Source organism: Lithobates pipiens, unplaced genomic scaffold, assembly GCF_037356315.1.
Source record: "Lithobates pipiens isolate NorthernLeopardFrog02 unplaced genomic scaffold, aLitPip1_a1.2 Scaffold_22, whole genome shotgun sequence".
Classification (NCBI taxonomy): domain Eukaryota; kingdom Metazoa; phylum Chordata; class Amphibia; order Anura; family Ranidae; genus Lithobates; species Lithobates pipiens.
This window is the reverse complement of record NW_027507784.1, coordinates 189,613,477-189,637,615: the sequence shown is the minus strand read 5'-3', so window position 1 is coordinate 189,637,615 and position 24,139 is coordinate 189,613,477. Positions and strand designations below refer to the sequence as shown.

General features: G+C 41.4%; 1 protein-coding gene across 2 annotated transcripts in view; it reads right to left on the bottom strand.

The window, feature by feature from the left end:
- The window catches only part of TMEFF2 (transmembrane protein with EGF like and two follistatin like domains 2), a 955,470-nt gene that overhangs the window by 85,886 nt on the left and 845,445 nt on the right, over window positions 1-24,139 (bottom strand). For both annotated transcript variants that reach the window (XM_077448742.1, XM_077448743.1), the window contains exon 9: window positions 4,817-4,975. In XM_077448742.1, the coding sequence (XP_077304868.1) occupies window positions 4,817-4,975 (159 nt within the window). The remainder of the gene's footprint in view (window positions 1-4,816; window positions 4,976-24,139) is intronic.

Below are 24,139 nucleotides of genomic sequence, written 5' to 3'. Positions count from 1 at the left end.
GGTGCTATGCATGCAACCCCAAGCAGAAGGGGATTTATAACAGCAGTGTGAGTGAAGTAACACGACTAAAATTAACACAAAAAAAAACATAATTGTCCATGTAGCTGCTTAAAGTGTTATTAAACCCACAACAGTAAATCAGTCTGTATATGCAGTAAAGCATGCTTGTTATACTCACTGTGGAACCTAAGGGGTTAATCCTGCAAATTGTGTAAAAAGGCTGTTTGATCCTGTCTTCTCTGATCATCCTCCTTCTTTCACAGTCCCCAATTCATCTTCTGATAGTATATAGCCTTGGGGGCACTCTGCACATGCTTAGTTTGATGTGTATTACTAGAGAATTTGTTTTACTTTTATGGGAGGATGCATGTAATCCCCACAGGGCCAATCAGCACTGTTCAGACAGGGGGTCAGAAGTCATGCAACCTCAATGGGCAGTCAGAGGAGAATGAAAACTCCCTTTATAAGCTTTAACCAGTGCTTGACTGGACACTGATAGGAGTTGCAAAACTGATATATACTGCTGATGATAAAATGTATTTAGCAGTTTATATTTACTAAAATGATTGCATTTCCATGTTCTGTGTACTGTGGGAGACCAGATATAGTTATGCAGGGTCCTGGGTTTAGTAACACTTTAACCTTTTATCCACTGTGTCTACGCCCGTTCGTAATTTGAAGTCATCTCCCATGGACTGCATTACACTACATAGCTTTGTGCCATCAACAAATAAATGGTATTTTTTAATACTGAGATTAACAATCTTTTAACCACTTGGGTACCGCGCTATTGCAAAATGACGGCAACAGCGCGGACCCACATTTCCGGGACTACGTCTATTGACGTCGTCCCGGATACGAGCGGCCTGCGCGCCCCCTGAGGGGCGCGCGCGGCGCGCTCTGTGATCGGCGAGTCCGTGAGACTCGCCTGATCACCGATCCGTGTAAGGGGTCGATCCCGACCCCTTATCACGTGATCAGCTGTCAGCCAATGACAGCTGATCATGTGATAAAACGGAGCCGGTAATCGGCTAGTATTCCTCCTCGCGCTGACAGCGCGAGGAGAAAAAAAAAAGCCGATCGCCGGCGGCCGTGTTCGGGACATCAGTCCCGATCACGGCCAGCAATTTAAGCGGACACCTGCCCCCTGCCAGTGCCCACCTGCCACCCGCAGTGCCATCCTGAAATAAAGTAAGTGCCCCCCTGTCAGTGCCACCCAGCAGTGCCCATAGTGCCCACAGTGCCACCCAGCAGTGCCCACAGTGCCCACAGTGCCACCCAGCAGTGCCCACAGTGCCACCCAGCAGTGCCCACAGTGCCACCCACAGTGCCACCCAGCAGTGCCACCCACAGTGCCACCCAAAATCTGCCTCAAAGGTGCTGCACCCCAGTGCCGCCCATCAGTGCCCAGCAGTGCCGCCCATCAGTGCCCAGCAGTGCCGCCCATCAGTGCCCAGCAGTGCCACCTATCAGAGCCACCTATCAGTGCCACCTATCAGTGCCCATCAGTCCCATCTATCTGTGGTACCTATCAGTGCCCATCCGTGCCACCCATCCGTGCCACTTATCCGTGCCACCCATCCGTGCCATCTTATCTGTGCCCATCTTTGCCCATCAGTGCCGCCTTATCTGTGCCCATCGGTGCCGCCTTATCTGTGCCTATTAGTGCCGCCTTAACTATGCCTATCAGTGCCCACCAGTGCAGCCTATCAGTGCCCACCAATGCAGCCCATCAGTGCCCACCAATGCAGCCCATCAGTGCCCACCAATGCAGCCCATCAGTGCCGCCTAATCAGCGCACTTCAATGAAGGAGAAAAATGACCCGTTTGCAAAATTTTATAACAAACTATTAAAACATGATTTTTTTTTTTTGCATCTTTTTTTGTTTGTTTAGCAAAAAATAAAACTCCGAGCTGTAACTAAATACCACCAAAAGAAAGCTCTATTTGTGGGAAAAAAATGATAAAAATTTCATTTGGGTACAGTGTTGTATGACCGCGCAATTGTCATTCAAAGTGCATCAGCGCTGAAAGCTGAAAATTGGTCTGGGACTGAGGGGGGTTTAAGTGCCCAGTAAGCAAGTGGTTAAACAAGTTAACCTTACAAGCTTATCTCATTCTGATCTCATTCTGAGTATAAATCATTGATCATAACTCCAGACACTTTCCCTAAGCACGTTTTCTATGCATGCAAATATTATGTTTTCCAAATCAACAGGTTTCTGTTAATTTCAGACATCAGAACCAAAATCATACGTCTATAGCCACCCATCTCAGATTTCTACTCATTTCTACAGTAGAGTTTGTTAGTATACAGTATCTGAAGCCAAAACTTTTTTTTTTTCGATTTTAGATAGAGTAGATAAAGGTTAAAACCCCAGTATGTTTCTGCAATCTGCATCCCTTTGGCTACAAAGGGATATCTTTATTTCCCATTCTGTAGACACAAGCTTTATTGAGAGGAGATCTATCTGAAGCAGACAAATGTCACCATATACGTGTCCCCAGTGGAACTGCATACAGATGGCACACATCAATATAGTCTTTAAAGACATTGAAACATGCATCTTAGATCATAGCTGACCAACCACCACACAATACATATTTCATAAACATACATACCAACAATGTAACCTTGCATGCCAAGTGGATTCCTGTGACCTATGATAGGGTTGGTTAGCTACTATCTAGGTTACATTTTAAACCTCTTAAGGGACTTAATTCTAATTATTTATGGCCTAAATAAATTATGACATTTTAGACGTGCCATTCATATATTTTAAGTTTCTTTGTGAATGCCGCAATAAAAGTAAAAGTAATATAAAAATGTTTTTTTGTTTTATTTTATTTCGGGGTGTGGGCATCTACAATTCAACATAGGCTACAGGAATTTACAAATTAATAATTTGTATCTTTTTATATTTGAATCAATAAACCATACACTTTAAACACTACATATATCTTTATCTCTATAGCATAACCCTATACAGCAACCTTTACCACCCAAGTGTGTAAAGAAAAAACTGTTGTATTTTGTTAAATATCTCTATTTCACTGCTCCTCCTTGCAGCTCTGTGTACATGTGGATTTGAGGACCATTTTCAGAAATGTAAAATGACTATAGAAGGTATCTAGGATATACCAAAAGCTTTCATCTTTAATAACCTAGTAGTTTTACCTCCAATGTTCTGGGAGGTCAGCTCAATAACACTTTGCATGAAAAGGAGCAAGTCTGTGGTAACAAAGACTATTTGAAAGTATCCAATCCTCAAATGATTAGCCTAATTTGATTAGTGATGGCTGCTTACCAGTCAGGACCAGTCAGTATTAATCTATGGAAGCTAGCTCTATATTAATTAAGACTCCTGAAAGTAAAATTAGTCTTTTGATCCCCAAAGAGCACCACAAATGTTCTAAATATATCCTGATATATATATATATATATATATATATATATATATATATATATATATATATATATATATATATATATATATATATATATATATCTTGTCTATCTCACTGGTTTGTACTTAATAATGTTATACAATGTTTTATCATTTCCTATATAATCAGATCGCTTGTGTGCTACACTTAGATTCTTTTACTGTACTGTATACAACTGTATTTCTGTTGTGTTTCTGCTTTCACCTAAGTGTCTGTACCTTTTTTACCAGGTTATATACTGTATGTGTAGCTGTAAAGGTGTATATAACTGTGATATCTATAGGTATATCACTATTTAATACTGGCAATGTTATTATCCTTATCAAATATTATTGTAGGTGCTATCTTAACAGCTGTGAATCTGATAAATTTCCAACAACAGAAGTCAAACTTATGCCGCGTACATGCGACTGGACTTTTCGACGGACTACGTCCGACGGACTTTCGGCGGAGGTCCGGTGGACTTTCTGAATGAAACGGACTTGGCCACACACGACTGGACTAAGTTAGTTTGAAAGTCCGTTAGTTTTGAACATGATAACGTAAACAGGACTAAACAAGGAAGTTCAATAGCCAGTAGCCAACAGCGGACATTGCGTCATATTTGGTCCGTCGGACTATCACACAGACAAACGGTTTACCAGATTTTTAGTCTGTCGGATAGATTTGAAACATGTTTTTCTAGATCCATCGGACTTCTGGGAAAAAAAAGTCCACTGGAGCCCACACACAATCAAATTTTCCGTCGGATTCCGGTCCGCCGGACCAAGTCTGCTGGAAAGTCCGATTGCGTGTACGGGGCATTACAGGTACAGTAATTATTATGCCAGTCAACTGGTGGAACACAAGTACCGTATTTATAAGGACACTAAACATTATATACAAAGATGATTTCGTGGCATAATTCATCTGGTCCATGTTCCTTAGAAATATTTTTTTTCTTCTGGTTCTTATTGGACCATATCATTTGAGGATTGTCATTACAATCATCATAATTTACACCAGAACCATTACTGTATGTTCATCATTTGCATACACAAACCTAAAAAAGTCATTTAGCAAAGAAGTCTTAATTTTGTCCCCAGTGGCCCACTCTGCCTGGTAATTTTTTATCATTTTTTTTATTTGCATACCTCTAGGAAATGCAAACTTAGTTGACTGTATTTTTATATAACAGGTCTTCTTGGTCTGTTATGTATATATAAAAACCATAGATTTCTACTTGTATTATAGATTTTTTACTTTTGTAAATTTCCTTTGTCATAAAAATCCCTCATGGTTTAGTACACAGTTTATATGGTTAAATGACTCATTGCCAGGCAAATAAAACAATTTTTTTTTTTTTTCTTACACAAAAACAAGTACAAACCTTGTAATGCAAAGGATTACAACACAGATAATGGCGATCTGAATGGTTCCAATCACTGCTGCTATTAAGACATACTGGAAGCGTACTGGGCCTGGGACCACGTATAACACATTAAAGTCCTTTTTTTCACATTTTGAACCACTATATCCAGCATCACATCTGCAAAGAAAAATACATTGTTTTATTAGAACAATATTCATGCCATTAGATGCCGTGCGCACTTGTAGTTGATTTCATTATATTTTCCAAACAGCCAATCAATTGTCAAATTAAAACAGCCAAAAAACTGTGAAGTGTTCACGAGTCAGTTAGTTTATCATCTCTTTAAACTTTTGTCAATGCAACAAGGCTCATCTTGAAACTGTCACCTGAGATAATACACTGAAATAAAATGTAATTCACACTGCCTAGTTAACCCCTAATGAGGTAAACATTTACCCACGCAAACACACCAAAATATTATTAATGAAGAGTAAGAAAATGTCTTGGTAAGTAGGGCATTTTATCATTATTTTCATATTAACCACTTACAGACTGGAAGATTTCCCCCCTTAATAACCAGGCCATTTTTTTGCAGTACAGCACTGTGTCAATTTAACTGACAATCGCGTGGTTACGCGACGCTGTACCCAAACAAAATTGATGTCCTTTTTCCCCCCACAAATAGAGCTTTATATTTGTGGTATTTGATCACCTCTGCGGTTTTTATTTTTTGTGCTATAAAAAAAGAAAATAGCGACAATTTAAAAAAAAATATATATATTTTTTACTTTTTGCTATAATAAATATCCCCCTCAAAAAAAAAAGTCTTCATCAGTTTAGGCCAATATGTATTATTTTACATATTTTTTGTAAAACAAATCATAATAAGCATATATTGATTGCTTTGCGCAAAAGTTATAGCATCTACAAAATAAGGGATATATTTATGGCATTTTTATTATTTTTTTATTTTACTAGTAATGGTGGTGATCAGCGATTTTTAGCGGGACTGTGACATTGCGGCAGATCGATCGGACACTTTTGACACTTTTTTAGGTCCATTGAAATGTATACAGTTATCAAAGCTAAAAATAGCCAATGGTTACTGTGTAAATGTCACTGGTAGGGAAGGGGTTAACACTAGGGGGAGATCAAGGGGTTAAGTGTGTTCCCTGGGAGTATTTTTAACTGTATGAGGCTGGGCTGACTGGAGGAGGAGAGAGATCGCTGTTCCTAATCACTAGGAACAGCAGACCTCTCTCTAAATCCCTTGACAGAATGGGGATCTGTCTGTTTACATTGACACATCCCCATTCTGGCTCTCGTTCCCACGAACGTGGGTGGCTGGCAGACATCGGGGGCTGTCGGTCACACGCATTGGGTCTCTCACCCCCCATCCCCCGTGCAATTGGTTAAAATCTCACTTAGGATATTGAATGTGCAACAACTAAAACCAAGTTAACTTTCTATTCTATTCTATTCTAGGTGCCCATAACAACAAGAACACATTGTAGTCAGAGAACATACTGCAGATCTTAAAGTGGATGTAAACCCTCCATTCGTTTTCAGCCAAGGAAGCTACCATCTTGGCCTCTGTTTAATCTTCAACTGCCATGATGTGATCAGTTATGACCTTAGCCATTGGATGGTTTGACAGTTTGATTGAGAGCACATGTGGATATGCCGGAAATTTAACTGTTTTTTTAAACTGTTAAATCTATGGGTTTACTTTAAGAAAACTATCCTGAGTTCCACCAACTAAACAATGCTAACAAATATTATTTAGCAGTGTTTATTGCTATTTATTCCTTTTGTTGTATTTAGAACAAAAGAAAGATTTTTTTTTCCCTTACAGGGCAAAGCCATGCCTGTAGTTTTTTTGGTAATTTGCTTCCATCTAAACTGACCCCACAGTACACCTTTTTAGATATACAGTATGTTTAACTGCTTGCCAACCAGTGCATGCCGATTTATGTCAGCAGAATGGTGCTGGTATGCAAAAGGCCATACAGGTACGTCCCCTTTAAGAAGCAGTGTCGCAGGCGCGTGCCCATAACCGGCGGCGCTTGCGCGTGCCCCCACCGCAGCCCCGGTGACTGCGGGTCCCATGAACTCGATGTCCGCCGGGTGCCCGCGGTCGTGTCACGGAGAGGAAGAATGGGGAGATGCTTTTGTAAACAAAGCATTTTCCCATTCTGCCTAGTGGCAGGACAGTGATCACATCTCTCTGTCATCGAGTGCAGCGATCACTGTCCTGTGTGTTAAAGCCCAGCCCCCTCACAGTTAGAATCACTCCCTAGTACACACTTAACCCCTTCACTGCCCCCTAGTGGTTAACCCTTCACTGCCAGGGCCATTTACACAGTAATCAATGCATTTTTATAGCATTGATCGCTGTATAAATGACAATGGTCCCAAAATAGTGTAAAAAATGTCCGATGTGTCCGACATAATGTCGCAGTCCCAATAAAAATCACTGATCGCAGCCATTACTAATAAAAAATAAATAAAAATGCCATAAAACTATCCCCTATTTTGTAGACGCTATAACTTTTGCGCAAACCAATCAATATATGCTTATTGTGATTTTTTTTTACCAAAAGTATGTAGAAGAATATATATCGGCCTAAACTGAGGTAAAAATCTTTTTTAAAATATTTTTGGGGGATATTTATTATAGCAAAAGGTAAAAAATATTGCATTTTTTTTTAAAATTGTTGCTTTTTTCTGTTTATAGCGCAAAAAATAAAAACCGCAGAGGAGATCAAAGAAATCTCTATTTGTGGGAAAAAAAGGACATCAATTTTGTTTTGGTACAACATCGCACGTCCACACAATTGTCAGTTAAAGCACGCAGTGCCGAATCGCAAAAAGTGCACTGTTCAGGAAGGGGGTAAAATCTTCCGGGGCTGAAGTGGTTAAATAACATCTGTAAGCCATTATGTAAAAAGTGTCAATGCTACAATAAAATACATTAAACAGCTTAAAGCACTACAGACTTGTTGTTTTTTTTGCATCCTGTTTATGCAGATTTCACTTTTATATCTTCCTAGACAAATAATGGTTATTATGTATGACCTTATATTTGCTTATACAAATATCTTGCCCATACACCTCTCATTTTTAAACAACCTGTATCATTTAGTCAGATATAACAGTCCATACCAACCCATTTTTCAAATCCAAAATGGCATTTGTGTAAAGTCATATTGTAGTGATGGCAAAACTAGTATTGATGCATTGGTGGTAATATGAAGCCAATGGAGAGTTTGTTGTTATGATGATCAAAATATTACACCATTGCTAACAATTAAATTATCTTCAAGTATTTCTATTTTTATTGCTATCTTTTATTATAAAGACATGTCCTGTTTAATAAGAGGCTAAACTACTGGGGAATTGCCTCATTTGTGGTACTGCCCACTGTTACCCCAAAGTTCTTGCCAATTCCGCAAAGTAAATTGTTACTTATGCCAGACAACCTAGGGTATCCAATCGTAATTCTAAATCTTTTGACTTTCATTTGTTTCTATGTGCCATGCACCACTTATGGATGGTTCAGTACAAGTGTTTTGTTTTAAATTCAAACAAAACTTTGCCCAGCTCAGAATAACCTGAGGTTTGTAAGACAGATAGCGTTTTTGATGGTGAGAAAGGGAGGGGGTATTCCTAAATTGTTATATTCTAAAGCAGTGGTTACAAAATTAAATGACATTTTTATTACTGTCAAGGCTGTCTGTATCTCCTCCCCAAGCTGAAGACAAAGTTATGGGTGTTTCCATGCCATGATGGATGCCCCACCTCCTCCATATTCTGCAGCCCATCCTGTCCCTGCCAACCCTGCAACCCTACTTGTATATAAAACACTAAGGCCGGCCATAGACTGTTCAAATCTCGGTCAGTTCAACAGGAACCTACTAAGATTTGAACCGTGCATCGGTAGAGTGAATGTACCAAGTTGATTGATCGATCAACTTAGGTACAATCAGCCTGCCGTATTTACATGCGATTATTGCTAACTGCTGCTATATCCACTAGCAATAATCACCTCTGTCTTCTCCCCTGCCCCCCGCTCCCCTGCTGGGTGAATACAATGTCTTGGCAGGAGGGATTCCCCTTTTAGCACTGTGTTTCTGGGGGAATTGTGGGGGAATCCATAGTTGCAGGAAAGAAATTTGCACCATCTATGGCCTGCCTAAATTGGCTGAGCCCAGAATATTCTGCTCTTTCAGAGGAGATAGATTATCAAGCTGTCAGCTTGTATTCTTGTTAGAGCAGTTACAGAATTCACAAGAAGAGAGAAGCCAACAGCTTGATAATCTTTCCTCTGGATATAGCAGAACAGTTTGGGCTCAGTCAAGCTAGTGTTTTAATGTGCATGGGAGGAGAGGAAGCACAGATAAAACTACACAATTAGAAAGAGAGTTGTCAGCTTGCAGAGGAGGAGAAAGGGGGGCTGTGCAGGCTCTGTGTGCACTGTCCATCAGGCTCCCTCACCTCTGAGCTGTCATTTAAAACTGGTTTCACCTTCGTTCAGTGTTGTTTGTTATACGTAGAACTGGGGTAGAAGGACCAAAGCACACATTTAAATTGAGGCAAGTGCTTTGTGCACTGGGTCCCGTGGAGGATTTAACAAACATTTTTATATTTGTGCCTAGAGCTACATTGTAAAGGAAGTTTTTGTTTACAAGTTTAAACCAGTATTTTTTGCTGGAAAATCACTTATTATTATACATGATTTATATAGCGCCAACAGTTTACACAGCACTTTACAATGTATAGGGGGGACAACACAATTACAGTACAGTTCAATAGCTCATCCCCCCACAGCTATTACCTTTTGTATCAATTGACCCTTACTTTTTAGATTGTAAACTCTAACGAGCAGGGCCCTCTGATTCCTCTTGTACCAAATTGTAATGTAACTGTAATGACTGCCCTCATGTTGTAAAGTGCTGCGCAAACTGTTGGCGCTATATAAAACCTGTATAATAATAGTAATAATAATACAAAAGGTACAGGAGGGCTCTGCTCATACATTTTATATACAGTATCTCACAAAACTGAGTACACCCCTCACATTTTTGTAAATATTTTATTATGTCTTTTCATGTGACAACACTGAAGAAATTACACTTTGCTACAATGTAAAGTAGTGAGTGTACCGCTTGTATAACAGTATGAATTTGCTGTCCCCTCAAAATAACTCAACTCAGTTACAGAGATGGTGTGGCACTACAATTATTACTCTCGCTCTAACGTTCATGGTGATACCTCACATGTGTGGTGCGAACACCATTTACATATGCGTGCATGACTTAAGTATGCGGTTGCTTCTCTATGTGAGCATGGAAGGATGAGGGCGCATTAATACAAACAAATAAAATCTTTTTTATTTGATTTTTGCTTCTTTGAGTCTTATTTTTTATTATTATTTTTGTTAACACTTTTATTCATATGTATTCCTATTACAGGGAATGCAAACATCCCTTGCAATAGAAATAAGCATGACAGGTCTTCTTTATGGAGAGATCTCTCCTTTACCTTTAACCACATGCTGACCAGCCGCCACAGTTGGACTGTGGCAGAATGGCACGGCTGGGTGAAATGACTTTATGTAAGTTTGCTTCACCCTGTGGCCACTAAGGCATGCCCCCCCCCACCCCTGAGCAGATGTGGGTGCCCGGCGGTCTCGATCACCACCGGGCTCCCACGATCGCCGCTGAGACAAGAAGAACCCAGAACTGTGTGTGTAAAAACACAGTTTGCGGTTCTCTGAGGGGAGAAGTCACAGATCGTCTGTTCATACAGAGTATGAACAGCGATCTGTTATCTTCCCTGCACAGTCCCCATCCCCCTTCAGTTAGAACACAAACTAGGACACACTTAACCCCTTCACTGCCCCTTAGTGTTAACCCCTTCACTGCCAGTGACATTTTTACAGTAATCAATTCATTTTTAATCGCACTGATTGCTGTATTACTGCCAATGACCCCAAAAATGTGTCAAAATTGTCCGACGTGTCTAAAAAATAAAAACCACACAGGTGATCAAATACCACTAAAGGAAATCTCTATTTGTGAGAAAAAAAGGACGTAAATTTTGTTTGGGTGCAACGTCGCACGACAGCGCAATTGTCAGTTAAAGCAACGCAGTGCCAAATCACAAAACATGCTCAGGAAGGGGGTAGAATCTTCCGGGGCTGAAGCGGTTAAATTTAAAAGATCTAAAAAAACTCGTTGGGATCATTTGCTTTAAAAAAAACATTGTTTACTTCCGATGAAGTAACATCATGATGTCGTTCTGGTCCTCCAAGGCCATAGAGGTGATTAGAGATGATCTGGTCTCTGTTCGCCTCTGTAACCAGTTGGCCGCACCATCAGGTCATTTCTCAGGCACGCCGGTAAAAACAAGCTCAAGAAAAACCTGATGTGTACATTTATAGTGATTAGCACAATAAACGTAACCCAGGGCTTTAAAAGCAGAAATATACCCCACTGGCTCTACTCAACAGAAAAGGGGAAGGACAAAACTAACCTTGAGGAGAGGAGTAGAAAAGGGGAAAGGGGGAAATAGTACAGAGCATAGGAGCTCATGGCGTCACTTCTTTTCAAACGGTATCCTAGCAAAAGTGCCTAAATACTGTGCAAGGAGTCAGTTGAATATCTTGTTGGCTTTTTCTGTGAAATACCATCACTCTAATGTTGATTTTTGATTAATGCTGCCTGGTGTCTCCCCTTTTAAGCTGCAGCCCAATAAAATCGCCTAAATAATGTGCATAAAGTCAGTATAATGTTGTGCTTCAAAGCAGCCTGGTGTCTCTCCTTTTGAGAGTGACGTCTAATAAAACTGCTTATATATGGTGAATAGAGTCAGTAGTTTAATTGGCTGGGTTTTTTCTGTGAAATAATACACTCAAATTTTGATTTCTGCTTTGTGATGCTTCCCCTTTTCAAAGTGTGGCCTACAATAGTGCTTAAATTATCTTTATGGCATTAGTATATTTTGCTGGCTTATTTTCTGTGAAAAAAAATACACTTTAATGTTGTTTTTTTATTAAAAGCCGACTGGTATCTCCCTTTAAGTTGCAGACCAATATAAATGTGTGATTGTGAAGTGTGTGCTGTGTGATGTTTCTCCTTTTGAAAATGTGGTCTACAATAGTGCTTAAATTATCTTGATGGCATTCATATATTTTGCTTTCTTTTCTTTCTGTCAAAAAATACACTTTAAAGATTTTTGGATTAAAAGCTGCCTGGTGTCTCTTATTTTTAAACTGTAGCCTATCAAAAGTGCTTAACCACTTAAGGAGCGCCTCAAGCCAATGTACGTCGGCAGAATGGCAAGGCTGGGCACAAGCACGTACCTGTATGTTGCTTTTTAAGTGCCCAGCTGTGGGTCGGGAGCACGCCGCTGCCAGAGCACTCCTGACGTGGTCCTGTGCTCTGTGACCATGGCCACAGGACCAGCGGACCCGATCGCCGCTGGTGTCCCGCGATCAGGTCACAGAGCTTAAGAATGAGGAGAGGTCTGTGTAAACAAACCTCTCCCTGTGCTTTCCTTTGTGGCTGTCCCCGATCGTCTCTTCCCTTTTATAGGGAAGGATGATCAGTGACATCACATGCCAGGCCACGCCCCCTACAATAAAAAAACACATAACATCATACATAACACCTACACTGCCCCCTAGTGGTTAACTCCTTCACTGCCAATGTCATTTACACAGGAATCAGTGCATTTAAATAGCACTGATTGCTGTATAAATGACAATGGTTCCAAAAATGTGTCAAAAATGTCTGATGTGTCCGCCATAATGTTGCAGTCACAATGAAAGTCACTGATCACCTCCAATTTTGTTTGGGAGCCAAGTCGCACGACCGCGCAATTGTCAGTTAAAGCGACGCAGTGCCGTATCGCAAAAAGGGGCTTGGTCATTTGGCTGCAAATTGGTCTGGGGCTTAAGTGGTTAAATACTGTACAAGTGTCATTAGAATATTCTGTTGGCTATTTTTCTACAGCATACCTACACTTTACTGTTGATTATGATTAAAATATGCCTGAGCTGGAGACAGAAAGGTCAAACTAGGCCCTGTGTCAAAAAAGAAAGGTACACGTACGTTTATTATCAAGCCGTTCATGCAAAATAGTTTTTTGGATTTACAGACTCCTTAGTATTCAGAAATCTCAGATTTTGATTTCCAGCACTGCATAAGAAACCCAACAAGGATGCAAGAAAACTGATGGTGGCCTGTGCTTTAGTAACAAACACAGATGCAGAGTTTGGGCCTCAATTCTATGCAACTCTTATAATGTGTTAATAAACAATATTTAATGAATCAAACCTTTATACAAAACATACTGCATATGGGTGCTATAAATCCTAATAGGTCCTATCTCTTATGCCACGTACACACGATCGTAATTACGGCCAGAAAAAGACAGATGAGAGCTTTTCATCGGAAAATGCGACTGTGTTTATGCTCCATCGGAATTTAGCTGTCCGAATTTCCGCCAGCTAAAAATTGATAGCATGTTCTCAATTTTCCCAACGGAAAAACTTTCTATCAGTAATTCTGATTGTGTGTATGCAATTCCGACATGCCAAAAATCACGCATGCTCAGCTTCAACTACGAGACAGAAGCTATTGGCTACTGGCTATTGAACTTCCTTTTTCTAGTCCCGTCGTACGTGTTGTACGTCACCGCGTTATAAACGATCGGAAGTTGATGTGACCATGTGTAGGCAAGACAGCTTGAGCCGAATTCCGTCAGAATTCCGTCGGGAAAACCATCAGAGCTTTTTCCGACGAGAATTCTGATCGTGTGTACGCGGCATAAGACTCCAAATCCAGTATGTATAATAATAATTAGAGATTAGTAGAAACAAACACACCAAACAGGAAAATATATACAGCAGCCAATTTCAGGTGAGAAACAACCCCATTTATGAAGCATTTTCCCACCCATGATAACAGACTTGATAAAGGAGCTTGTTTGCACCTTAAAACATTGCCATATATGGTTCTCACCTTCTTGCCAGAGGATTAGTATTGCTTTTTAAAAAACATAGTCTTTGTATGTAGGATATGTTGGATAATGATTAAGAAAACCCATGTCTAAATTCAGACCGTTTTCTTTTGTATCAAATAGAACGATCATTCTTAGTTCAAACATTATACTTTCCTGTATAATTTTGAAATTTCCTTTAAGAACTAAGGCATTTTTTTTGTTTTGTTTTTCCTTTCCCCTCAGAGATTGTCTTTTTTCAACATTAGGCTAAAACTTTTGTGAATTAGTACTGCTGGACCTTGAAGAAGGGGACATACCCCAAAAGCTTGTCCTGAAAAATTGTATGTTAGTGCAAATAAAAAAAAATGTATCATGGACAGTACTCAATTGTTTCTATTGCAAGTGCACCAATAAAGCACTTGCAATAGATATAACATCAAGCAAGATGTTATATAAAAATACAGAAATGTTTGTCAGGATTGTCAGAAATGTTTGTCAGGATTGTCAGGATTGTATAAACAGGAAAATGTCCACATTCTGTGGTCTATAACTTTGCACAAATTGCTTGAAATGTGCCTATTGTGTTGCTCCTACGATATGTTGCTGCCTGCGGTTTAATACAGTTCCAGAGATGGGGCAAACCTTTTTTTTTAATTCAGTGGCAAGGGTCCAGGAAAGTCTTTTGGTTTCAAACCCAATGGTGGTTAGATCCTATGGTGCCAGTAGCAGCTTCTGTACTTCTATACAAAAGCATGTTTTTCTGATTTACTCACAGAGTACAATGGAAAACAAATTACTTTAATGAGTGAACCAATTTGATCCATATCAAGTCAATTAACCATTTACAATAATGCAGGTTGAAATTTAGGGAAATTCTCCCACTCCATTGTAAGAAGGAAATTGTGCTGAAGGTCTTTTTACAATGTTTCTTCTCTATACACTGTTATTTAACGAATAGGAGATCTGGCATAAGATAAGTAATTTGCTCAGTTGCTTTAATTTGTGCTTCAGTGGTCTGTGTAATTTCTAAAGGTTAATATATATTTGCTTAATGTGAGCTTAGGATCAGCTAGCATTTCTCTCATATCAGAAATTCTACTGCTGAACAATTTTATCTCTGAAAAAAAATATTTTAGCTTTCTATATACTCAGTATTCAGAATACAATTTTTGTTCACCCAGAATTGTATACTGTGTACCCAGAAATACATTTTTGAAATGCGATGTTTTTTTCTTTGACTGCAAGTGGAAGGCTAAAGTATATGCGGGCCCTTACCTTGTAAAATAACCTGTTTAAAATAGAAATTCAAGGCAAAACATTTGTGTATTTATATAAAAAAAAATGTATACAAAAAAAAAAAATCAAAATACCTGCATTCTAAACAGCTGCATAAGGGGCAAGGAGAGGTGTGGTGGAGTTTGCAGGGGGGCATGTCAGCAGGAGGCAGAGAAACAGCAGTTCACTGATCTCCCCAGTGACCACCTGTGCAGGGAGGACATGTCAACACAAGTTTTGGCCATTGGAGGACAGGCAGACTGTGCTCCCAGCACAACCAGAAAATTGACCCCGCTGGGAAAGATGTGCTACAATGCCTAGTGTGGTCATTTTAAAATAGGAAAGCAGGGGGACTGACAGGATCACTGGATATTTAACACAAAGGAAACAATGCAAAGAGAACAGGATACTTTTTAATACAAATATGTGGTAACACAAACATACATCAGGAATGAGACATGTTGGGGTAACATACACTTTAAAGTCACAGGATGCAGTGAATTCTCTGTATTAATGAAAAGTAAAAGATGACTGCATAGGCAGAACCAAGATCCAATACCAAATAACAGGGCAGGAACAGAGCCACGGCAGATTGACAGGAGAGTCAGGGCAGAAATGCATAGATGGGAATAAAAAAGGACTGACTGCAGGCAAACTCACAAACCCAGAATAATCCAAGTTAAAATGGGAAATAAGAAAGCATCTAGACAGGCTGAAAACACACACCTTTGATCAAGTACTGACCGAATGTGCAATCAGTTTTACGCTGATGCCAATCATGACAAACATCCACAAATCTATATTTAAAGTGACCTTGTCATTATTCTATACACAGCAGGTTTAATGGATCATGTAGGTTCTTAAGTCGGAAGAAGAGGCAGCGGCGACAGAAGACCGGGCCACCACTAGTAAAAGAGCTAAAGGAAGAAAGCAGAGGCAAGAAGAACCGAAGAGGGGCACAAGACCCCTGAACTCAGAAGAAGACCCCCGGGCGGCGACAAAGAAGAAAGCCGGGCTCCTCTGCTAGTAAAAGAGCTAGCAGAAGATAGCGGAGGAGTCCGGCGAGAAGACCCCCAAGACAGAAGAAGACCCTTCAATAACCCTGTGCAATAAATGATTTTTAAACCTTGTGTTGTGTTTTATTTACATTTTTTCACCAGGTGAATGGGTAGGGGGCCGGTATCTGGGGGCCCCCTTATTAAAGGGGGCTCCTGGATTCCCATAAGCCCTCCGCCCACAGACCCCGAAAACCAACGGCCAGGGTTGTCTGGAAGAGGCCCTTGTTCTCATCAACATGGGCACAAGGTGCTTTGGGGTGGGGTTGCCGCATAGCCCCCCTTCCCCAAAGCACCCCCAAAGTTGAGGGCATGCGGCCTGGTATGGCTCAGGAAGGGGGTGCTCGCTCGTCCCCACCCCCTTTCCTGACCGGCCGGGCTGCGTGCCCGGATAAGGGTCTGATATGGCCCTTGGGGGGACCCCCACGCCGTTATTTCCGTTTTTTACCAGGTGACCGGGCCAGCGGCGTGTCAATCTTGCTAGTCCCGTCTACCTGGAGCCACGTTGAAAATGAACTGACTTTCCTCCTTGTATGCACCCGATGTACAATGGTGGCGTTTTGTGAAGCCGAGCCAACCTGCCGCAGTGCAACTGCAGCAGCTGGTCGGCAAGCAGTTCATTCTCAATTTTCAGCCTTTTTCTTTCTGTTTCACCTGGTGATTTGGTCAATAATACAACTCCTATTAGAGTGCCCACACTCTGGATGAAAGAGTAAAAGAGACACCTTTGGACAGCAGCATTGTTATTCTGTTAATGTGGAGTGTTAGATTCTCCGGCAGATTTAGATACACTAACAAACTGAAGCTGAAGTCTAGCTAATACTCCTTATGCAGTTACAGCAAATATATATATATATATATATATATATATATATATATATATATATATATATATATATATATATATATATATATATATTTTTTTATATATATATATATATATATATATATATATATATTTATTTATTTTTTGGGATAAAGGTTTTACATAACTGAATAAAAGCTGAATATTGCAAGCACCTCCTGTCAGAGTTAAATGGTTTAGCTTAACTGCTACATCTGCAGGACTGCTTTTTCTGTTGAAAAACAACAGAATTGCTGGCAACTCCTGGTGAAAATAAAGAAAACAAGACTAAAAATACAGTAAAAACTACAGTCATAACATCTAAGAATTGGTAGGCTACAATATATTAATGATTTGCTTTTGTGTTTCATACTGTTTTAAGTTCACTTTCTGCTATCAATGTGTCCTTCTGTTTTTCTGGATGTTATTGTTCTATCTCCTGTTACCTCCGTTTGTCTGTGGCAAAGATCACCAGGTATATTGAAGGCTTTTTGTACCCAACAGCAGCAGTTGCTCTATTCTCCAGCCTTGACATCAATAAATGCCAAGGAAGCATTGCAGAATTTGAAGAGTCAGTGCCCCTGCACACAGCCACTAATAGCTGACATTGGGAGCTATCACATAAAGCTTGATTGATTGGTGGATTGATTGATGTGAACACAGGTTTTCATTATTTACAGAATTCAGTGAACATATACTTTGTTAAGTGAGCACTTTATACCCCTTTAGTAAAATCAACCCACAAAAAGTAAAATCAACCCAAATGCAGATTTTTTACATTTATTTTCTCTGTCTATGTGGCAATTCATGCTAAATTTAAAGCAGAGTTCCATCCAAAAGTGGAACTTCTGCTTCGAGCACTCCTCGTCTCCCTACATGCCACATTTTGCATTGGATTTTTTTTTGGGGGGAGTGGATGCTTAGATTTGAGTGGGACTTCCTGTCCCACTTCCTGCTTCTGCCTACGGGCCACCTAAGCGACTCCTCCTCTCCCCCTAGACATCCCCTCCATCTCGGCAATCTTCTGGGACATGTGACTGGTCCCAGAAGATTGTCTGTCCTCTGGCAGTGCGCTTTGGGGATCGCTTGTGCGCAGTGCGCACCTTGCCATGAAGCCGCAAGCTGTCACAGCCGGGTGCCCACAGTTTCAATGGATGCACCGAGTAGAGGAGCCGCATCACTGGACCGCGGAACAGGTAAGTATCTGTTTATTAAAAGTCAGCAGCTATACTTTTTGTAGCTGCTGACTTTTAATAAACAAAAAAAAAACCTGGAACTCCGCTTTAACAGCAAATCCATGAATCACTGCAGTACTGCAGTCTTTGGATCTCTATATTTATGCTCTTCAACTGGGACAGATATGGACCACATAAACACATCACAAGACTTACAACATAACATAGACCTGAGGTGTGCCCTGGTCTGCTGGCCCGTATGCCAAAAAAGGGTGCATACCCAAGATAAGTAATGGATGATTGTGAAGAGAAATGCCGAGGAGTGCACTAAAAAAGGGGAATGGGAAGGAGGGTATCGTGCACCAGAACCAACAAGGACCACAGGCGAGTGGGCTCATAAAATACCCCCCGGACTCCTCCCATAAATTCTGGCCACCATACATGCTTTCTTATTTATGATTGAAGCCCTACAACTGGGACAGATATGAACCACATAAACACACCACCAGACTAACGACATAACATAGACCTGAGGTGTGCCCTGGCCTGCTGGCCGGTATGCCAAAAAAAGGGGCAAAAACACTCGGATAGGGTAGTACCTCTTTATTGGTCCAGTGACATTTATTGGGCAAGCTTGGTGAAGACTTGGGACATTTCTATGGGTTTGGAATGTATTCAGTGAAGCAGGTGGATTTCCACCTGCTCAACTTCTTAATGACATGGTCTGGTACCACATGCTGAGGTGCGGACGAGGCCACTCTGATCTTAGAGGAGTGACCGGAATACCATCTGGGATCAAGGCCTAGGTTAACCAGGAGGATCCCAACATGCCTGATGAACTGGCTGCCACTCAGGGTGCTGGTCGGAAAAGGTAGCAACGGACTGATGTTTGACTGGCTGGGTAGGTGAGACAGTAACCGCTCGAGTATCGCTACTGGGCACCAGACGTTGTTGGTCTGGAAGAGCTTGATGTCGACCCCGGGGTCAGATTGTTGGATTCTGGACACTATGAGGTTTAGAACAAAATAATTTTGAAAGCATGAGCTGCTGGGACCAGCCTGAGAACTTGATCGGGGTCTTGTACCTGAGAGAGGAAATCCAATAGTGAAATGAAGGACCGCCCCGAAGGGATAATCCTCATGGCAAAATTAAGCATCCCTAGCAGGGATTGTAGAATGTCTCTTAGTACACCCTTGTGAAAGGGTAAAGTTGTGCATAAGCAACCTGATTCAGGCAAGTTTGTCAGGGGGTAGGCTGGCCTGCATGGAGCGAGTGTCAAGAGTGATACCTAGGAAAGTGATGGACTGTACCCGGCCTTCCATTTTTTGCTCTGCTATGGGTATGTTGAGATTTGCCAAAAAACACTCTAAATCTGTCCAAGTCTAACGGGGGCTCACTGGGCCACTTGACCAGCAGGAAGTCTTCGAGGTAGTGCATGATTTTCTGACAATGTGCTTGGTGCAACAGGATCCAGGTAAGAGAGTGGGCGAAGGTGTCAAACAGCCACAGGCTGCTTTTAGAGCTGAAAGCCAACTTGGTGATGAAGTAATACAAATCTTTCCATTAGATGCCATGCCACCACCAGAGGGATAGCTCAATGTGCAGTAATTTTGACATGTCTGAAATGTCTGCTTTGGACAGCCAAGCGCCTAAGCCTATGCCAATAATGGTTTGAATAGCTAGGTCAACCGATGCATATTTAAGGGAAAGCTCCTCAGAAGAAATTAGAGAGTTTAAACTTGGGATGTGAGGAGAATGAGGCGCAGACAAGTCATACACCAACTGAAGTTTTAAACTTGCCCTTGATAAGCCCAATAGGACTGACTCTCCAAGTAGTGAAAGGTGATTCAGCAAAGGGACCGATGATGAACCCTGGAAAGTATCTATGGCTAGCTCATCGGTGAGAGGAGGTTCCTGCACTCATGGGTCGAGTGGGGTAGTGTGATGAGGCCGGTGTGGATCCCCAACGTAAATCAGTGCACCAGGAAGGCAGCCAGTGAGGGAGTCAGATGTGAGGAAAAGATAAAACCCCAGCCACCGGACCTCCACTCGGCCTAGTCATGAAGTGTTGGGCTGCTTGAGGTTGCACGTAACTTTAGGATGCACCATGTGGCCTGTGACTTAAATGTGAAGCAGCCGGCATTGGCTAACATTTCAAGTCCCATAGCTGAAACTGAGTTGCATATTGTCTAAGATTGTGAGTATGTACTAAGATTTTAAGTACGTACAAACGTACGAATGGACGGACTGAGTAACGACTGGTAGCTTGTGGGAGTAGCCTCCCAATGGAGAACGGGCTGCAGGAAGCTCTATGACAAATGCAATCGTGTTGTGTTGTGCCAAGGATTCTGATCATTGTGCCACTGATGCGACTAGATTCTAATCGGGCAGTAGGATTTGTGAAATGAGCTGTCAGAGTATGTGAAGCAGAGTATCAAGTACGTATGAGCGTAAAAATGGATTGGTCTGAGTAACGATTAGTAGCTTATGGCAGATGCCTCATGATAAAGACTGAACTGTAATAAGCTGCATGATAGATAGAGCCGTGATGTCTGGTGCCGAAGGTACAAATCGATGTGCCGCCGGTGTGACTGGATTCGACTGCAGGGATGCCTGCTGGGTGTCGGGCTCACCTGTCACTAGTGGTGGAAGAGCAGCCTAAAGAGCTTGGCTTTCCTGGCTGTAGGGAATGCCCCGCGTCGCAGGTCTGCTGTGAGCTTGGGCATGGTCCATCTCCTGAGGGACTGCATGCTGCCACACTCTGAAATCACAGAGGGTGACAGAGAGGCGGGGGTGAAGTCTTCACTGCCGGCCAGCGACATGGCTATAGCTATGAGACAAGGAGAGGGTGATGCGTGTGTCAAGAGGAGTCATAGTGGTAGGATAGTGAGCTGAGTTGTATACAGAAGAATAGATAAGAAGGGAAACTACAAGGACAGGAAAAGGAATGATAGGCACAGTTAGAAGCTGGCTTGCATTCTGAAGAATTGAATGCTGTTGAGCGAAAATTCGGAAAACTCAAAAAAGAGTGTGAGACAACCGAGTTGAGCCAGGAGGTGACTGGGCAGGTGACCGATAGCTTAGATTCAAGTCTGTGCTGAGGACAAACCTGTGAACCACAGCCCCGGGGCATATTGGGGCGGGAAGCTGAAGTCTGCTATGGCCTAAGTAGGATTTTTGCATCCTTTAGCTCGTATGCTCGGCCTGGCAATGCTTGCACTGTCAGCAAGCTCAACGTTTGGTGACCTTGTTTGCGCAGGTGAAGGGTCGCCCTTCGAAAAAAGAGTGCAGTGTGAAGACACGTGTAATAGTAACTAACGCCCGATGAGCAGCCCAAATCATGTATGTGAAGTGAACATTTAGTGAAAGGGTGCTGCAGGTTGATGTGAGAGTGGAACCCGTGTACTACACACCTGACTCAATGCCCTACTTGTGAAGTCCTGGTTGAGGATGAGAATTCAGTCGACCCGGAACCTGTAGCAAGGGAGGCATAGAAGTTCAGTTTTATTTTTACCTGTTAAAATAACCTGCTCCACCCCTTGAAATGCGACTGGCCCCCTGGTGAAGATGCGATCCCTATGTGTTTTTTTCCTACCTAAGGAAATAACGCCCAACCTGGTGCAGGATGGAACAACCTGAACTCAACTGACCTAAAGGAGAAACGACAGACAGAAAACAGCGAGTGGCTCTATTGTATGCCACTGGAGTAATGATGGGTGGTTGGATTTTGTGCCACTGAAGAAATAATGGGTGGTAAGATTGCGTGCCACTGGAGAGGTGCTTGCGATGATTGAAAGAAAGTAGCAGAAAGGATAGCAGAAAACTGGAGTATGTGGAGATGAACTGTAATCATAGCTGGTTGTCAAATGTGACTGTAGAGTGTATGAAATGGACCTGAATGAATCGTTGTGCTGTCAAAGCGACTAGATTTGAAATGGGCTGTAGTCTGTATGAAATGGGTTCAATACGAATCGTTGTTCTGCCACCGAGACTAGATTAAAATTGGACTGTAGTGTGTATGAAATAGGTCCTATACGAATCAAGCCACCGCCATTGACTAGATTCGAATCAGACTGTAGAGTGTATGAAATCTGTATGTAGAATGTATGAAATGGACCCGATATGAATTGTTGTGCCACTGATGTGACTAGATTTGAATCAGACTGTGAGGTGTATAAATGGCCTTATGAAACTGAAAGGCCTGTAACTTGCCATTTTCAGTGTAACGGTGTGGTGGTAGGCTGAGTGTTTAGATACCAACCGGCAACGCCTCGGGAAATGCTTTTTTCAAAAATGAGAAATGAGTTTGAGCAGTGGTTTGTATGGTGGAAAAAACTAAGCCTGCACTCAGAGACCTACGAACGATTCGTAAGTTCCGCTGCGGAGGTCATAAATATGAAATGGGGAATACAACAAATCAAACAACACACTTTTTAAGAGAAATGGTTACTAATTATAGCTGCGACAGTGAGCAAGACTTTATTGATGAAAAAAAACACAAATGAAGAAACCGCAACATACTGGAATTTGGACGCACAACTCACGAGGTGAGTTGGGAAGAGTCGGCCTAGTGAAGCAACGAATCGCGCACCAGAACCAACAAGAACCGCAGGTGAGTGGCCTGCTTAAATACCCTCCAGACTCTGCCACACAAATTCAGGCCACCATGCTGGCCTTCTTATATATACTATTCTATAGTTCTGACAAGCTTTAGTATAGATTAGAGGCACATTTTTTTATTTTTTTAAATCACAGTATTGTTACGCCTACCAGTTTCACAAGACAAAAGACAATGGGGGTTATTTACTAAAGGCAAATCCACTGTGCACTACAAGTGCAAACTATAAGTGCCAATGGCACTTGAATTTACACTGGAAGTGCAGTAGCTGTAGATCCGAGGGGGACATGCAAGGAAAATAAAAAACAGCATTTTAGCTTGCACATGATTGGATAATAAAATTAGCAGAGCTTCCCCTCATTTCAGATCTACCCCTCAGATTTACAGCAACTGCACTTCCAAGTGCACTTTCAGTGCAATTTCAAGTGCACTTTGCATTTGTAGTTTGCATTTCTAGTGCAAAGTGGATTTGCCTTTCGTAAATAACCCCCAATATGAAACAATTTTACTTTTTCAGTATTGGCAGACAAAAGATTATAAGCAAATCAATCAATATGTTCCATTTGAATAAATTAACTAGACTAGGCCTCTCTGATATTTTTAACCATTTATTCCAATAAAGATTGTACCATGTGTGTTTGCTTCAGCCTGTTTTCAATATGTTACTCTGCTGTGCTAAACATATAAGAAACACTGGGGTTGATTTACTAAACCTGAAGAGGGCAAAATCTGTTGCAGCTGTACATGGTAGCCAATCAGCTTCCAAGTTTTTTTTTTTTGTCATAGCTTATGGAAAATAAACCCTCTCCTATACCCATTGAAGTGAACAGCCTCAGATAATACACAGAGATGAAACAAATCACCCTACATAAGTTTTATGTGTATATCTGCTGTCTTCACCTTTATATACTGTTTAGGGGTGCACATCCTGTTAGGAGATTTTCTCTTTCTGGTCAGCACTGCAGTGAAGCCTGGGCATACAGCCAAAACAGCTAGGTAGAGACTTTCAGCTCTGTTCCTTCAATCGTTCAGGGCTCTGCTAATCGAATTATAGCATCCTCCCCAACAAAAAACCCAGGTTGCTTTTATCATATGTGATGGAGAGCTTGTCAGGAGTTATTAGGTTGAGAACAGAAGAACGGAGCAGGAGACAGCTAGGGGACATAGTGCTTTGCAGAGAGATAACAAACACTGCAGATATATGTGCCCAGCTCAAATTTCATGAATCAGGTTTACATCCACTTTATTTGAACAAGCTGAAGTTAGAAGCTGATTGGCTATCATGCACAGCTATTATTGTTATTATTTATTATTAATTTGTTTTGTTCCATTTGTTTAGATGCGGCATTCATTATTTTGGATAAT